This window comes from Enhydra lutris, unplaced genomic scaffold, assembly GCF_002288905.1.
Source record: "Enhydra lutris kenyoni isolate GAN:26980312 unplaced genomic scaffold, ASM228890v2 scaffoldscaffold75, whole genome shotgun sequence".
In the NCBI taxonomy this organism is placed as follows: domain Eukaryota; kingdom Metazoa; phylum Chordata; class Mammalia; order Carnivora; family Mustelidae; genus Enhydra; species Enhydra lutris.
In genome coordinates this window covers 2,933,275-2,948,907 of record NW_019154159.1, presented here as the reverse complement: position 1 = coordinate 2,948,907, position 15,633 = coordinate 2,933,275, and the positions used below count along the sequence as shown (strand labels likewise).

Genomic DNA, 15,633 nt, shown 5'->3' with positions numbered 1-15,633 from the left:
CAATCTGTCCACAGAATCAAGATCACTGCCCACCCACCCTGAGCTACTCTACCTGAGACGGTAGCCACACACGGGAGCCTCTGATGATGGCACAACTCAAGCATTTGTGAGCCTGAAAACCTAACAGGGAGAAGAACCCACAGCAAGAAGCCGAGCAGCCGTCAGAAACTTCCTGAACGGAAGGCACTTCTGCTCAGGACTCACTCGTCCTCACGCCTGCAAGCCTCTATCTCAAGCGTCCGTCCCTCTCTCGTGTGAACACAACTTACCTTCATGAGCTCAAAAAACTCGGCCGGGGATGAAAGCACCCTGACGTGGGAACTGGAGACCCCAAACTCTGGGACCAGGTTTCGGATCCACTGGAACCTGTGCACACCCTCTGGACACAGGCAGCAAGGTGGGGAGGTGACCTGGGGGACAGCTGGAGACAGCAAAGGAGCCAAGAGCAGCCATGGCGACCTGGTTAAAGAGACACGGAAAGGGTCACACTTCTCAAACGCTTCCTCAGAAGTCTCTCTCAGCTATGGGGGCCCCGCACGTGAGGCGGACGGGAATTTTTTTTTAACCAATTCCAGATTCTCTAGACCATTTTAAGTGAGCCCAAGTCAAACTCTGCAAAGGTGCTTTTCCTTCAGCTCCTACTAGCTGAGCAACCTGAGAAGCGCCAATGCCCACAGAGAAAGCCCAACTGGCGGTTGGTTCCAACAGCTCCCAGTCTAGAGTGGCCGTGAGAAACCACCCAGAAACCACCGCGGGGCTGACAGCGGGGGGCCTGCCAACCTGGCCTGCAGAAGGCCGCTGGCCACGGCCCGGAGCCTGGGCAAGTCTGGGTGAGGGAGCCCCCTGCAGCCCAGGGCTGTGGAGAGGAACGAGGCTTTTATTTAGGGAAGGACCCAGAAAAACTAAATTTTCTCTTGAATCCTCGACTGTGGAGTGAGGGGCGGAGCAAGAGGAGCCTGGGGGGCCATCTCAGCCGCAGACCACGTCTTCCTCGTCTTCCTCGGGGCTCACAGCACAAGCCGCGCCCCGCCCCCTGCCGGCCGGCCCCCCTCCACTACGGCAGCACACACCTGCCGCCTGCCACCTGCCGCCTGCCCCCCCCCCGGGGGGGCCCGGGGAGGGGACACACCCAGAGCCCCACACAAGCCGGGCCCTATTCTCAAGTCCAGCAAACAGTAGCAGGAACATCCTCTGCGGTGCGTGCCCTTCTACTACCACTCCAAGGGCGCTCTGGGGAAAGGGCGCCGGAACACCCCAAGGCCCGAAGGGTCACAGATTCCAGGAAGATGACTTCATTCACTTGCTTCATGATAAAGCACTGAATCTTCCCAGGGCGCGCAAACGGCCCTACACAGACGCCAGATGGCCCACAGCTGTGCTTCCCAGAAAGCCCGCTGGTCTGTCCCAGCTGACTCACAGCCAAGAAAACTTCAGTCAACGGGGGGGAAGGTAGCAGCTCTGTAGATCCTGGGAAGTCAGGGGCTGGCCTGGGGCCCTCGGTGCAGAGTGGGGAGAGCGGCTAAGCTTTCTCGCTGTCTCAGAGAGGGGGTGACGGCACTCGGGGTGCCAGCTTGCTAAGGTCCTCCAGCTTCCAGCTGACGAGCAGCAGCGGGCCAGCGAAAGGCTTAGACGCAAAATCTAGGGATTGCTGCCTCGATTTCCCCAACCGCAGGCCTTACTCCCACCACGCTCAAAGCTAACTTCCAGGAGGAGAGGGAAAGATCCTTCAGTCCAGTAGAAAACCACGAGACAGTGGGAAAGTCTGCACGACACTCTATCCATCTGAAGCCCCAGAGGGGGCCTAAAGTCTAATTTTCATTAATTAAACATGGTCTGTTTGAGGTGGAAAACCCCACAGCAGCGCCACACCAATGATCTCCCAGCCTCACGGCACTTATCCTCTCTCAGCCCATACTGACAAAGAACCAGGGCGACCACCAGCACCTCCGCCCCACCCCGCCGTCCGTCCACGCATCCTTCCCCTGGGCCAGCAGACTCCCCTCGACTCCCCGAAAGGAAGCTGCGGAGACACACTCCGGCACACGGCGACCCAGAGAGGGCAAATGCCGGCTCGGGCTGCAAGCCCAGGCACCGTGTGAGCGCTGTTCCGGCCTATGTGGGGGGCACAAGGGGCAAGCAGCCCAGACGCCGCCCCCACGAACCTGGCGGCCTCACAGGCTTCCTGCACACCTGAAACCATCTGAGAACAACACCGGGGGAAAAGGCCACCATGAACTGAAGGTGGAACTGAAGGTGGAACTGGGCAGCACGCGTGTCTAGAGTGACGGCAAAGGGGAGCTGGTGGTGCTGAGCGCCTGGGGAGGCCGGAGGACACCCTCTCTGCGGAGGGTCAGGCAGGGCGCTCGGAGGGGCTGCTCCAGGCAAGGAGGGGGCTGGGCCAACGTGAGCCGCAGGTGCTGGCAAGCGCCACCACCCGTGGGAAACCCGGGAGGGGGTCCGCAGCCAGTCCAGAGGACGCAGGCGCCCAGGGCCCCACCGTCAGCCCGGTCCTGGCCCGGAGACACAGCGGGTGGGCTGGGGCGGGCCGGGCTCAGGGACCCGGGCTGCTGTGGGCAGGCCTCGTCCCTGCCAGGCAGCTGTCCCCGGGAAGGCTCCACCAGGGCCCCCGTCCAAGACGTGCCGAGGGCTTTTTCATGCCGGCTTCCTGTTTAATCTGCGTGCTGGCAGGTGTATTTTTGCTAGAGAGGAGAAGGGGCTGAAAGCCAATCAGGTGCAGGGAGTCGGGGAGGGGGAGACCCAACCCTCAAGCAGCAGTTCCAGACACCCGAAGAGGAAGGCGCTCTGAGAAGGTCCCCCTGGTGAGGGCAGCGGGCCCCCGCGACGGCTCGGGCGTGGTCTCCACCACACCTAGACGCGGGACACTCGAGTCTAACTGGAGCGCTTCCGCTGGGGCAGAAGCAGCCAAGCCCAGGTCCACTCGGGGCTCATTTTTTCTTTCGCTTCCGCCCGAAGCCCACGGGGGGTGCGCTCCCGCTTTCCACAACCCAACTCCTGGCAATCTTCCCAGAAAAGGTTGTTCCCGGAGCTAGCAGCACCCCCACCACGCAGTCACCCCAGTCTCCGGGGCGACCACCTGCACAGGCAAGTCCCCTCACCCCAGGGAGGCTTACTAAGAAACCACAGGTCCCAGGTCAGAAGCCCAAGCCCCGAGAGATCTGAAGAGCTGCGGTTCCTTCACCAAAAGAGCAGAGCCGTGTCACACGCGCCATTCAGAGAACTAACCCGGCACACACACAATTTCCACATCTAGACCCGGACTCCCCTGAATCATCTTTCCAGGACCATCCAGCTCCAGTTTCTAGTTGCAAAGAAGAGGTGGGGGGCGGGACCAGATAGAAGAGGAAGGGGGGCACCAGCTTCTGCTGACTCAGGAATACCATGGAAGTCTGGAGAACAGGGCCAGGGCGAGCACCTAGGGACACTCAGGCAGGCCGGCGGCACAGGCAGCAACAGCAGACAACGCAAAAGGGTCCCCAGCCGACAGTTCCAACAGTGAAAGGAGCCAGCGGGCTCTGGGAAGGGCAGGCTCCAGCCACCCACGGGACACCTGACTTTGGGTACAGGTTCAGCCTCGGGATTTAAGGCTTTCCGTGGAATCTGGAAAGTGCCTGCCCTGGGCCGCAGGCTGGGTCTAAGTGCTGAAGACCCCTGACCTGGGCCCTCCCCACCCAGAGAGACCTGTGCGGGAGGGGTGAGGGGAAGGCCTCAGGGCGACTCTAAAAGGGCACAGGGAGCATGAAGCGAGGGAGGGGCAGAGAGGAGGGGAGTTTCTTCCCACCGTCTCTAAGAGAGAGCCACATCTGAACTGCCAGACTAAGGTGCTCTTGTCCCTGAGCCCCCAGACTGGGGGGTGGGAAGGTGGCCAGCCACCACACGAAGACCACGGAAGCCTACCCAGCCTAGAGGGCAGTCCTGGGTGCGACAGGGCAGCCCATCCCTCCTGCCGGGCAAGGGACGGCAGTGGGACTTGAGTTCAGAATAATCAGTCACTCAGAAACTGAGCATAAGAGCCCCCGAGACACAACCAAATGCAGCTACTGACACGGGGCCTCAGGGGAGAGAGAGGCGTTTCTCCTTTTTGTGGGGAGATAGTTTTCCATTTCACCGAACATCTTAAAGTTGTGTGTGCTCCATGGAAAAAGACTGGCACACCTTGTACTTTTCCTCTGTCTGGATGTGCAACAATGTGCCTGGAGGTGCACCCGAGTTCCGTGGCCAGTGGCGAGATGCCAGTAGAGCACGGCGGGGCGCCCGGGGGGCTCCATCCGTGAAGCATCTGACCCTTGACTTCAGCTCAGGTCATGATCTCAGGCTGGTGAGCTCAAGGCTCTGTGCTGCGTGTGGAGCCTGCTTCAGATTCTCTCTCTCTCTCTCTCTCCGTCTGCCCACTTCCTACCTCCCTCTCTCAACAAAAAACAAAACAACAACAACAACAACAACAAAAAAGGAAGAAGAACTAGAAAGGCAAATACTGAGAATTACACCCAGGTCTACACTTGACCTTTACATGTCCCCTCCAAGGCCTCTCTGCCTCAGATCTGATCCCCAGGGGCTGCAGACTGTCCCCCACCACCCAGTGGGGGGAAAAAAGTAGAAGTAAATCAAGGAAGCTGACCAACCTCTCAGGGTCTTTCCTAAAGGAGGCACCAGGGGCTCTGAACAAGAACGCAGTGATGCGGGAGAACGGAGCACAAATCCCCGAAAGACAGTCCAGAAGTTCTACCCTCTGTCCTGTACCATACTTGGGACATTAACTAAGTGGCCCCCACTACGGGTTCCGATATGCTCTGAGTCCACGAGCTCTTCTGGAACTATAAGATAAGATTCGTGGTACAAGCTCTGTGGCTTGGGTCTCATCCAAATCTGTACAAAATGATGAAAAAAGAAGTTCTTAAAAGAAACTAAGTTCTGTGGACTGCAGTATTTTCAGAAACTACTTTTTAAGAAAAACCCACCCTCCCCCCTCACTCATGCACACTTCAACGTCAGAAAGTGAGCTAAGGAGAAAAGCGCAACAGTCACACACTTCCTGAGAAGCACACAGACTACGCGAAGGAGCCGTGTATTTCCTGCGTCCCCGCCGGCAGGCGGCCCTTCCCGACTAACGCAACCCCCAAGTCCAAGAAAGGGAAGTGAGTGTGAATTCCCGTAGGTTACAGAAGACCAGCGGCCGCTGCTCTCCCACAAGCCCAGCATGGGAGGCCAGGCTGCCAGCATCTGACTACGTGCTGACCAGATGACTGTCCTCTTGACTTGCCCAAAAGGAAGTCGATCACATTCAGCGGCCAGAAAGGGAACATAACCCACGGTACACCTCAGGGTGGCCCAAGCAGCAGGCAAAGCAAAGTGCCTGACGAGAACCAATCACATATTCTACTAACCCAAAGGCTTTGACCAGCTGGACTTCCCAGCAGCCTTGAGAAGAACTCGTTTACATGAATCAGATGACCTGTTTACAAATGGATTATCTACCAAAACACTTTAATCCCAGGCTAGCTGCTCTCCCTCTAGGAGCACACAACTGACTGACCCAGCCTAATTCATCATGAGCGGCTATGCGTCAATATGAACTCAACAAAGCTACAGTTTGGGGCGCCTGGGTGCCTCAGTCGCCTAAGCATCTGCCTTCGGCTCAGGTCATGACCAGGACCCTGGGATCCAGTCCCACATCAGGCTCCTTGCTCGACAGGGAGTCTGCTTCTCCCTCTCCCTCTGCCTGCCACTCTCCCTGCATGTGTGCACGCGCGCGCACTCTCCCGCTGTCAAATAAATAAATAAAATCTTAAAAAAGGAAAAATAAAGCTACAATTTAAAAATCCATTGTAGGGACACCTGGGTGGCTCAGTTGGTTAAGCCGCTGCCTTTGGCTCAGGTCATGATCCCAGAGTCCTGGGATCGAGTCCCACGTCGGGCTCCTTGCTCAGTGGGGAGCCTGCTTCTCTCTCTGCCTCTGCCTGCTGCTCTGCCTGCTTGTGTTCTCTCTCTCTCTCTCTCTCTCTCTCTGACAAATAAATAAATAAATAAATAAAATCTTAAAAAATAATAATAAAATAAAATAAAATAAATAAAAATCCATTGTAAATCTTATTCCAGTCCTCTGTGAGATGAGAATCTGAATTATCTGGAGAAATTTATGCTTTGATTTTAAATATCCCCCTCCCACCCACTCTACTACTACAAATAAGCCAGGAGACAGTTCTACTACACTCTAACGAAGTGTCATGAAGTTCAAAGAAGTAGCTTCTGGAAATCTGATGGTCCCTCAGAGTGGAAACTACTAACAAGCTGAACTGGGGTACGCCGACCTGCCACTATGACGTCAGACACAACAGTGTTTCTAGACCACTAATTGGAAGTAATTTTAAGTAGCATTCTCTGTCACAGTGGCTGTCTCTGTAACTAACAAAGAAACCACCCTCCCTCCAGCCCTCTTGTTAGCCACGAGGTTTTAACAGGCACTCCAATAGGTGAGTCAGATTGGCAGGCTAAAATCTGACAAAGTCTAAGCTCATGACTACACAGAACTATTATCAATGAATTAACAACCAGAGTTACAAGAAACCACACCATTCGGGGAATGAGGAGTTGTGAGATATTTTGGGGAAGAAACGAAAGTCAGCAGCCAATACAGGATGAGTGGCCATACAGACCAGAGAAACCCCAAACACCAAGGCCACAGAGTCGGGAAAATCTGCAAACTGAATAAGGCAAGACTGGAAAAAAAAAAAAAAAAAGGTCAGAAAGCTAAAACGTTGTAACAACACTGGTCAAAGCACTTATCTTCAGTCCTAGCAAAGCATTCTAAGGATTATAAAACACAAATTTATTTATTTTTATAAAAGACTTTATTTGTTTTTGAGAGAGAGAGAGAGAGCACAAGCAGGGGAGGGAGGGGTAAAAGGAGAAGCAGACTCCCCACTTAGCAGGGAGCCCTATGTGGGACTGGATCCCAGGACCCTGGGATCATGACCTGAGCTGAAGGCAGACATTTAACTGACTGAGCCACCCAGGCGCCCCCACAAATTTCTTTAGAAAACATAAAACTTGGGGCACCTCGGTGGCACAGTGGGTTAAAGCCTCTGCCTTTGGCTCAGGTCATGATCCAGGTCCTGGGACCGAGCCCCGCATCGGGCTCTCTGCTCAGCCGGAAGCCTGCTTCTCCCTCTCTCTCTGCCTGCCTCTCTGCCTACTTGTGATCTCTGTCAAATGAATAAATAAAGTCTTTAAAAATATATATTAAAAAAAACATAAAACTTGGTGGGGGGGTGAGGGCACTGGATGATGGGCATTAAGGAGGGCACGTGATGTGATGAGCACTGGGTGTTACACGCAACTATCGATGAACACTACATCAAAAACTAATGATTTACTATATGTAGGATAATAGAATTTAAATTAAAAATAACTAAAAAACCCACAAAACTTATGTTTCTTTAAGTGAGTTTCTGGTTTAATTGTTATGCAACACTCTCTCTCTCAGCTTCATCAAAAAGAAATATGGTGCCACACCTACAGCATCCATTTACAAAAAGGACTTTGGGGAGTCAGTCTGGACTACTCCCACTGCCACACTGCTTCTCTCCCCACTAGCACCGGAAAAAGACACTCAAGAAAAACGTCTTTTTCAAAAGAATTTGTGGAGACTGCCCCCAACATCCCTTAGCAGTCAATTTCAACGTTAAACAATGAACAATGAATTGTTTTTCCACCGTTTAAACACAGGGAAATGACAAACTTGCCTGAACACCTCATCTTTGAGGAGAGAACATTTCTTGAAACCTTAAACCAAATTTCCCAGTGGTTTGATGCCAAGACGGAGAAGTCACCTGATCTCACCACCCACTGCAATGGCCAGGTCTTGGCTAAGCACCAACTACAGAAAACGCAGAGGCCACCTCGCCCCCGGCCCCGCCCCCAGCGGGGTTCGGCGATGGGAAACTTAAAGCCATTCTGATCAGCAAGCCTCTGAAGGGCTCCAGACTGATGCTATCACCGAAAAGTTACCCTGAATCAAAGTTGAAGTTTGGCTGAAAATCATCCACTGTTACTCGGGATAACGCAAGCTCCTTCCCATAAGCAGAAACAGCACGCACGACTGGACCACAGATCTGCGCGCGGAAGCCAGGACATCCCACCGCACCCAAGCAGCACAGATAAAATCTGAGATAATGCAAACTCTTCTAAAGGACGCACCTCTAATTTTTTTTTTTTTTTTTTTCCTTTCAAGAGCCAAGTGTAGAGGCGCCTGGGTGGCTCAGTGGGTTAAAGCCTCTGCCTTCGGCTCAGGTCATGATCCCAGGGTCCTGGAATCGAGCCCCGCATCGGGCTCTTTGCTCAGCGGGGAGCTTGCCTCCCCTCCCCACTGCCTACTTGTGATCTCTGTCTGCCAAATAAATAAAATCTTAAAAAATAAATAAATAAAGGGTCAAGTGTAAGGCTTGAGTCTCTCTGATAAGAGAACCATTTGCACACAAGAGATCTTTTTTCCCTGTAACGTTAGCAATGCCAACAGGCCTCTTAGGTCAGCACGCTCTTGGCCAATGTTGACTCTGAAAGACCACTGCCTGAATAAGCGGCTTCAGAGCCTCCTCCCCCACTTACATAACTCACTTCAGTACTTTTCCAGAATACGGGCCCTTCGGGAAGTGTGAAGGGGGTTCCGAGTGGTTCCTCCGCCCCAGCCCGAGAGCCCCTGACTCGGGATTGCTTCACAACCCTCTCCCGCAGGATGCGCGAAGCGCCGCACGCACAGACCCCGGCCGGGCTCATTCACCCCGACCGGGCCAAGCCGCAGCCGCCACCGCGCAAGACACAGACCCCCTCAGATCTCGAGCGGCGTCTCCCGCGACCAGACCCTCCAACGCCCGCTGCGGGTGGCCACGGAGAGCTCGCGCTCGGTCCCCGCACGCCCCCGGCCCCCGCGTGAGCGCACTCCTGGCGCGGAAGGGAGGCAGGGCTGCGGCCGCGCCCCCGCCGCAGCAGGCCCGGCCGCCTCTCACCTCCTGCGCCGGCGGTCCCGGTTCCTGCCCAGGCGGTCGGACAGGCGCCCCAGGAGCGCGGCCAGCCCGGGGCGGCCAGGCAGCAGGCCCAGTAGCCGCCTCCAGAGCACCGGCCCCGCCGCCGCCGTCGCCGCCGCCATGGAGACTCGGCGCTTCCGCTTCCGGCGCGCAGGAACTTTATTGACAGCGGCGCTCGCGGACACGGGGAGGGGGCGGGGCTGACGCAGGTGAGCGGGCGGCGCGCAGGGCGCAGGCGCAGCGGGCTGAGCAGCCTCTCTCCCTCCTGCCCAGCTCCACCTCGCGCTCCTGAGCGTGCTGGCCTCGCGCCCGCCAGGTCACGCCCAGCACCCAGGCTCGGGGACAGGTGCGCTGGGCCGGCCCCCGAGCGTACGGTTCTGCGACCCGAGAGCCGCGCGTCCGTGGAGCCGAGAGCACCTCCTGTAGCTGACCTTCAAAAGGGACACCTTGCAGGATCCTGAAGTGGGAGAGGCGGTGGGGGGAAGATGGGGTCCTGGGACGACCCACTGGGACAGAGGCTTGGGAACTGGGAGAGCGGTGGGAGATCGTCACATCCTACTTGTCTTGGCCCAGAGAGTGTTGTGAGGGCTCAAGGGTTTGGATACACCCGATGCAGAACCTTCCACATCCCCTGTCCACCCAGGTATCCCAAGGAAGTCTGTTACGTGCTCCCTGCAAGGATGTTCTTGGCCCTGTTCGAAGTATCAGCAATGCGCAAGCCGGGGCGCCCGAGTGGCTCAGTCGGGGAGGCGTCTGCCTTCCTCTCTGGTCAGGATCCCAGGGTCCCGGATCCGGTCCCACATGGGGCTCCCTGCTCAGCGGGGAACCTGCTTCTCCAGAACTCTGCTCGCCGCTCCCCATCTTTGCTCTCTCTCTCTGACAAATAAATAAAATTCTTTAAAATAAAATTACATCTCAGAGGAATGTTTAATGACATTAAGTGTAAAATCCGAATTTCCAAGGAGTAGTATAGAGCTTATCTCATCAAGGATATTAAAAATTGGAGGGAGTATTGTGTACAGACAGACTGAAAGTAAATACACCAAAATGCTAACGTTGGCTGTTTGGTGCTATTCAAGAGTTTCCAAGCTGTTTACAAGTAACGGGCATTTCAGATTGTTTTAATTTTTCCTTTATGTTTAGAGAGCGTTATGAACACAAGGTGGTACTTGATTCAACTCTTCCGAGTTAGAAGTGGTGAATCATCAAATTTCCTAATTTCCAGTAACTAGAATGAGACCAACCATTGCGTGATTCCATTTTTGCCCAGCTCCCGGGACATGAGGTGGTTTCAGAGTCAACTCGCTGAATGCCAGAACCATGATGCTTGATGGTGACCATGAGAGCATCCTACCCATCCCCGAAAAGAGCTAGCAGTTTCTTTTTGCATGTGGTGCTTGCCAGGGGAGGTATTAAGTGAGACCAACAACCACAGAACTGTCCCTTTGGGAATTTCTGATCTACAATAAATTGTACTGGGGCGCCTGGGTGGCTCAGCCGGTTAATCGTCTGCCTTCTGCTCGGGTCATAATCCTGGAGTCCCTGGATGGAGCCCCCAGTCTTCGCTTGGTCTGTTGGGCAGGCTTCCTGCTCAGCCAGGGGTCTGCTTCTCCATCTCTCTCTGCTCCTCCCCCTGCTCATGTCTCTCTTACTCACTTGCTCTCTAATAAATAAATAAAATATTTTTAAAAATAAAATAAACTGTACTAACACACAGTGATAATACAGCATTGTAAGTTAAACTAGTATTTACATTCTATATAAACAGCCTGCGATGACCCGGTCGCTTCTGAAGCCGCACAGCTAGAGCCTTTGGCCCTGAAGTCTAGTTTGAAATTGTCAGAGCTACAACCGGAATGAGGCGACCACAACTTTGCCCCAGGACGTGCACATTGGGAAGTTGCAAAAATTTTAGATGATGGTTTTCAGAAATTGAGCAATCTTTTTTTCTTTCTTTCTCTTTTTTTTTTTTTTTTTACACGATGACAGTATAAACACTTTCCACCAGGACATCTCATCTGGACAGGTTTGTGGGAACAAGCAGAGCAGATAAGACACTCAGGTGACACAGGTGGCCCAGGGAGGAGGCGTGGGAGGGCCCCAAACTGCTTGGGGGGCCAGCGGTCTAGGGCAGACACCACCACTGCTGCTGGGTTCTCCGCTCACACCTTGATGACCCTGGACCAGAAGGCACTTGCCCTCTGAGACCCCATGGTGGCTTGAAAGCCCAGCCACTGAGGCTCCCCTCACCCTCCTACCCTCACCCACTGCCTTCTGGTTAATCTCACTGGCCCCTTCCCGAACAGGAGGTGCCCCAGTTAGAATGGCAGAGTTGATGGGACTAATGACAGATATCTGGTCTTCCCAAACGGAAAAGGAAACGCATTCATTGGAAGGAGAGTTGACGTCAGGGAGTGATGGGCTGGTGCCCCTGATAGCAAGGCTACTGTCCTGGGCAGGAAACACCAGGAAATCCTGAGCCAAGGGCCCGGGCCTCACTGTCTGTGATTCACACCCGAACCGAAAATCATGTCAATGAGAGCGGAAGGCCCCTCCTCCCTGAGCCTACTTTGTGCCCAAGGATCTCTCTCAGCCACAAGGCTACTAGCAAATTCAAGGAAGGGGAGGTGGGTCAGCCCATCTTCTTCCACCGGTGATGAGAAACTCGGTCAGTTTGTTGGGGGGCCTGATTTGCTGCTTCGGAGGGGCTCAGTCTGGTTTAATAGGGAATGTAGCTTAGGGATGAGGACAGGATGAAGCCAGCCTTGGGGGCTCTGCCTCCATTCCTCCACTGAGTCACTGCCCAGCCTCACCAGCCTACCTTTTCTCAATCCTTCAAGTTCCCCCCCCCCCCCCCCAACACACACACACACACACATATACACACACACACACGTTGCCTCCTGGTGATCTTGGCTTAATAGTTCTGTCTGCTCACAACTATATCCCCCCAGCCCCTCTCCTCCATTTGAGTTCGGTGCTCCCCCTACAAACACCTCGTGGCCCCATTTATTCTGCCTATTACCTACTGTGACCTAATCTTATTGATTGGTTTAATGTTTTGTGTGTTTATCAAAGAACAGTTGACACACAAGGTTACATTAGTTGCAGGGAATGATTCGACCTCTCCATTATACCTTATGTCCTGCTCTCCACAAGTCTAGATACCACCTGGCACCCTACAACACTATTAAAATACCATCCCCTGTACTCCCTATGCTATGCCTTTCAGCCCCATGACTTACCCATTCCATAACGCGGAGTCTGTATCTCCCACTCCCCTTCACCCATTTTGCCCATCTCCCCACTACCTACCGTGCATCTCGTGCCATAGCCCCTAGCACCTTGTGTGCTCTGAACATCCCAAACAGGAGGGCCTGCCAATAGAAGCAGGCTCGGCCCACCCCGGCTGAATGAACGTACATGAAAGGGTGATGTGCGTGGCTCTATTTCCAATAAACCTTTATCAACAAAACCAGTCTGCCGGCCCACGTATCATGGTTTGCCAATTTGTGCTTCAGAAGACATCTTCTCCCATGGCCAGAGCTGGGGAGCAGGTGGGAGGCCTGCCAGGCCCACAAGGCCCCAAATATGGATGAGATGAGGTCTTCCTGCACTGGGGACCTCAGGTGGCTGGGGCTGGGGGCTGGGCAGGGGGCTGGGGAGGGAGGCCCAGAGAAGCTGAAAGTTGTGGAAAACAAATGTGCCAAGCACAGAAGCTCGAACCAGCCACTTCTAGGGTAGGGTGGGGAGCTGGTCAAGGTTCTCGTTATGTATCATTTCAACTTTTCAGTGTTGAAAATCTTGTCATCTGCAAAACAAAACACCTCTTGCTCAACATGCTCCTGGCCTTGTGCCCCAGAGAGAGGCCCGGGATCATCTGGCATTTTATGAACAAGAAGCCAGGGCCCAAATTTCTGGAAATGCCTCCTGGGCAGAGCGTGCTGGTTTGTTTCTCTGTCGCTAGCGAGAGATAAACGTAGCCCTCAGTTTCAGGGGAATCTCAGCCTCTTGTGGCGTGGCAAGCAGCCAACGCCACCCCAGCAAGGAGCTGCCCATCTCCTCCCGATGCAGCAGTCCCTCGCGGCGGGAACCACAGAGGCCCATGGCCAGTTCTGCCCTAGGGAATCCCGGGCTGTCTGGGTCCGGCCTGGGTAGCCAAGGCAAGCTTCAGGGAGCTCCCCGGCAGAACCCCACTCTGCCCGGCTACTCCCTGCCTGGCCCCTGGGGACAAATTGAAACAAGAGGCTAAGTGTGCCCTGGGCCTGGCATGGGAAGCCGGCTCAGGACAGGTCTGGCTTGATGGGAAGCAGGCTCGGGACAGGTCTGGCTTGACGAGATGAGGCTAAATCAGACCAGGCCCAAGCAGGTGAGACTCTCAGGACCAGGCGTGATTTATTTTCAGTGACGTGGAATTTAGGAAAGATACTCAAAGTGAACCCTCCAATGGCCATTGCTCTCATTGCCCTTTAACCTAGAGAGGGGAAGTGGGAAGACTGAGGCCCAGTGGGGTTGCTGCCTTAGTGCCTGGAGCTCCTGGCAGGGAGGAGAGGCCAGTCCTGGGGGTGGCCCTGTGCTGAGCTGGAGAGGTCAGGTCCCATCTAAAAGACCAGGAGAGACCTGCCAGAATGTAGACCCAGTGATGCCAGATCATCCAATTTTTCCAAAGAAAGCCCCAAATTCAGATGTGAATGTGAAATTTCCAGATTTTTAAACGTTGTCTCAAAAAAATTTTTTAGGGGCACCTGCGTGGCTCAGTGGGTTAAGTGCCTACCTTCAGCTCAGGTCATGATCTCAGGGTCCTGGGATCAAGACCCATCTTGGGATTCCCTGCTCAGTGGGGAATCTGCTTCTCCCTCTGCTTTTGCCCCTGCTTGTGCACATGTTCTCTCTCTCTCTCAAATAAATTAGTAAATAAATAATCTTTTAAAAAATTGTTTTTAATTCTGTGCAATCCAACCAATGCATGGGGTCGTGTTCAGCCTATAATTTACCACCTCATGTGTGTCTTTGGTCTATAAAAAAATGTCCCAGGCACCATGGGAGGACAAGGTAATAGTAGAAGATCACGGTTCATCTGTCTGTACCTTTCGATTGTACTACCTCTTTGCAAAATGCTTTTTAAGTTTCGAAGTTCCAAAATTCAGAGAAGGTCCCTGACCCACTTCTCAGAGGTTCAAGGGAGTGTGATATGGTCGTGCTGTCTGCTTTTAGCTGCCTCAGGTGGAGCTCGGAAGTAGGGAGCCAAAACCTGTAGTAGGTGGGGAGGAGAGAGAGGCAGAAGGCAGCCGCAGAGAAGATGCTCAGTGGCGGAAGCCAGCACGGGTGGTGTGCAGGGTCCCGGGCTCCACGTGCACCTGGCACCCACAAGCTGGGAAACTTGGGAGGTCAGGTGACCCCTCCAGGCCGCAGCTTCCCATCAGCCTGCATGTGTCACTTCCTCAGGGAATCCCCTCACCTGTCCCGCCCCCCATAGATTCGGTCTCCCCATCATATGCTCACACAGAACTCCCCCCCTCCGGGACTTCCTTTATAGCACTCGTACAGTCAAAATTAATTAATCATGACATCAGTTGTGGCCAAATCTTGTCCTTCTGGAAAGAATCTAAGCTTCATGAGGACCCAGACTGATAAATTCCGGGCACCCTGCTCAACCTCTGACACGTAGTAGGTGCTCAATAAATTATCCCTTAATGGAACGAGTGAATGAACAAGTGAGTGGTTTCGTAAAAATAAGTCCTTCCAGAGAAAGAAGTGACTCTGGGTAGGCTCATCTACCCAGAAATCTTGACTGCTGCTAGCATTTTGTTTACAAATATAGGGGGCGTATGAAATCCTGGGGAGGGGGCAGTGTATGTACCTAGGTTGAGAACTCTGAACTATGCAGTGTGAAATCACCTGAGTGCAGCAAGAGCAAAGGGACAAGTGGGAAGGAATGACATCATGCTTTCAACCTCGCCTTGTCCCTGATAGGTACCCCACCTCCCACTCCTTCCAACACACTTCTCTGCCCCTGTGGCTGGTTCCAGACCTTGGGAGCCAGAGGGAGGGTGTATCATTTCCCCTTTGAACTGGCCCAAGACTCAGTGCCTGACAAAGTGCCTGCCAGTGCATGCTTCACAATGTGGGGGAGCCAAGGACCTTTCTAGTGCTGTCCCACCCCCGGACGGGGCATTCTGGAGGTCCCCGTGGGGATCTCGCTACTGCAGGGAGCCTAGGACAGGCTATGGGCTCTCAATTCAGATGCTCCACGCATCCGCAAGTGAGTTGGTGAGCAATGCCTGACCCCAGAACCCCATGGGTCAGGGGCTCCCAGCCGCCTTGCTCCAGGCGGGGGAGTGGGGGGCAGCCACCTGGTTTACTGTAGGCCTTGCACCCAGGGGTCCTCCACCAGCCCTTGGGCGTCTGGGGCCCAGGGCAACAGCTCCCGGGAGCCAGCCTCACTCCTCACCCCCTCGCCAGGCTGTACTTCTCCTGGGCACTGCCACTTTAGCTCTGGGCGCTGGGCCAGGCCTCACTTGCGTCGCAGCCCAGATGGTTCACCACGGCCTCTTCCCAGAACTGCCCGCTGCCTGGGTGTCTGTTCCTGAGTGCA

At 54.3% G+C, this 15,633-nt stretch overlaps 1 protein-coding gene across 2 annotated transcripts in view; it reads right to left on the bottom strand.

The window, feature by feature from the left end:
- The window catches only part of LOC111160288 (phosphatidylglycerophosphate synthase 1), a 36,002-nt gene extending 26,838 nt beyond the window's left edge, over positions 1–9,164 (bottom strand). For both annotated transcript variants that reach the window (XM_022523226.1, XM_022523227.1), the window contains exons 1-2: positions 9,021–9,164; positions 270–459 (exon numbers count right to left, since the gene is read on the bottom strand). In XM_022523226.1, the coding sequence (XP_022378934.1) occupies positions 270–459; positions 9,021–9,160 (330 nt within the window). In that variant the 5' untranslated portion in view covers positions 9,161–9,164. The remainder of the gene's footprint in view (positions 1–269; positions 460–9,020) is intronic.
- Between the last annotated feature and the right edge of the window lie 6,469 nt (positions 9,165–15,633).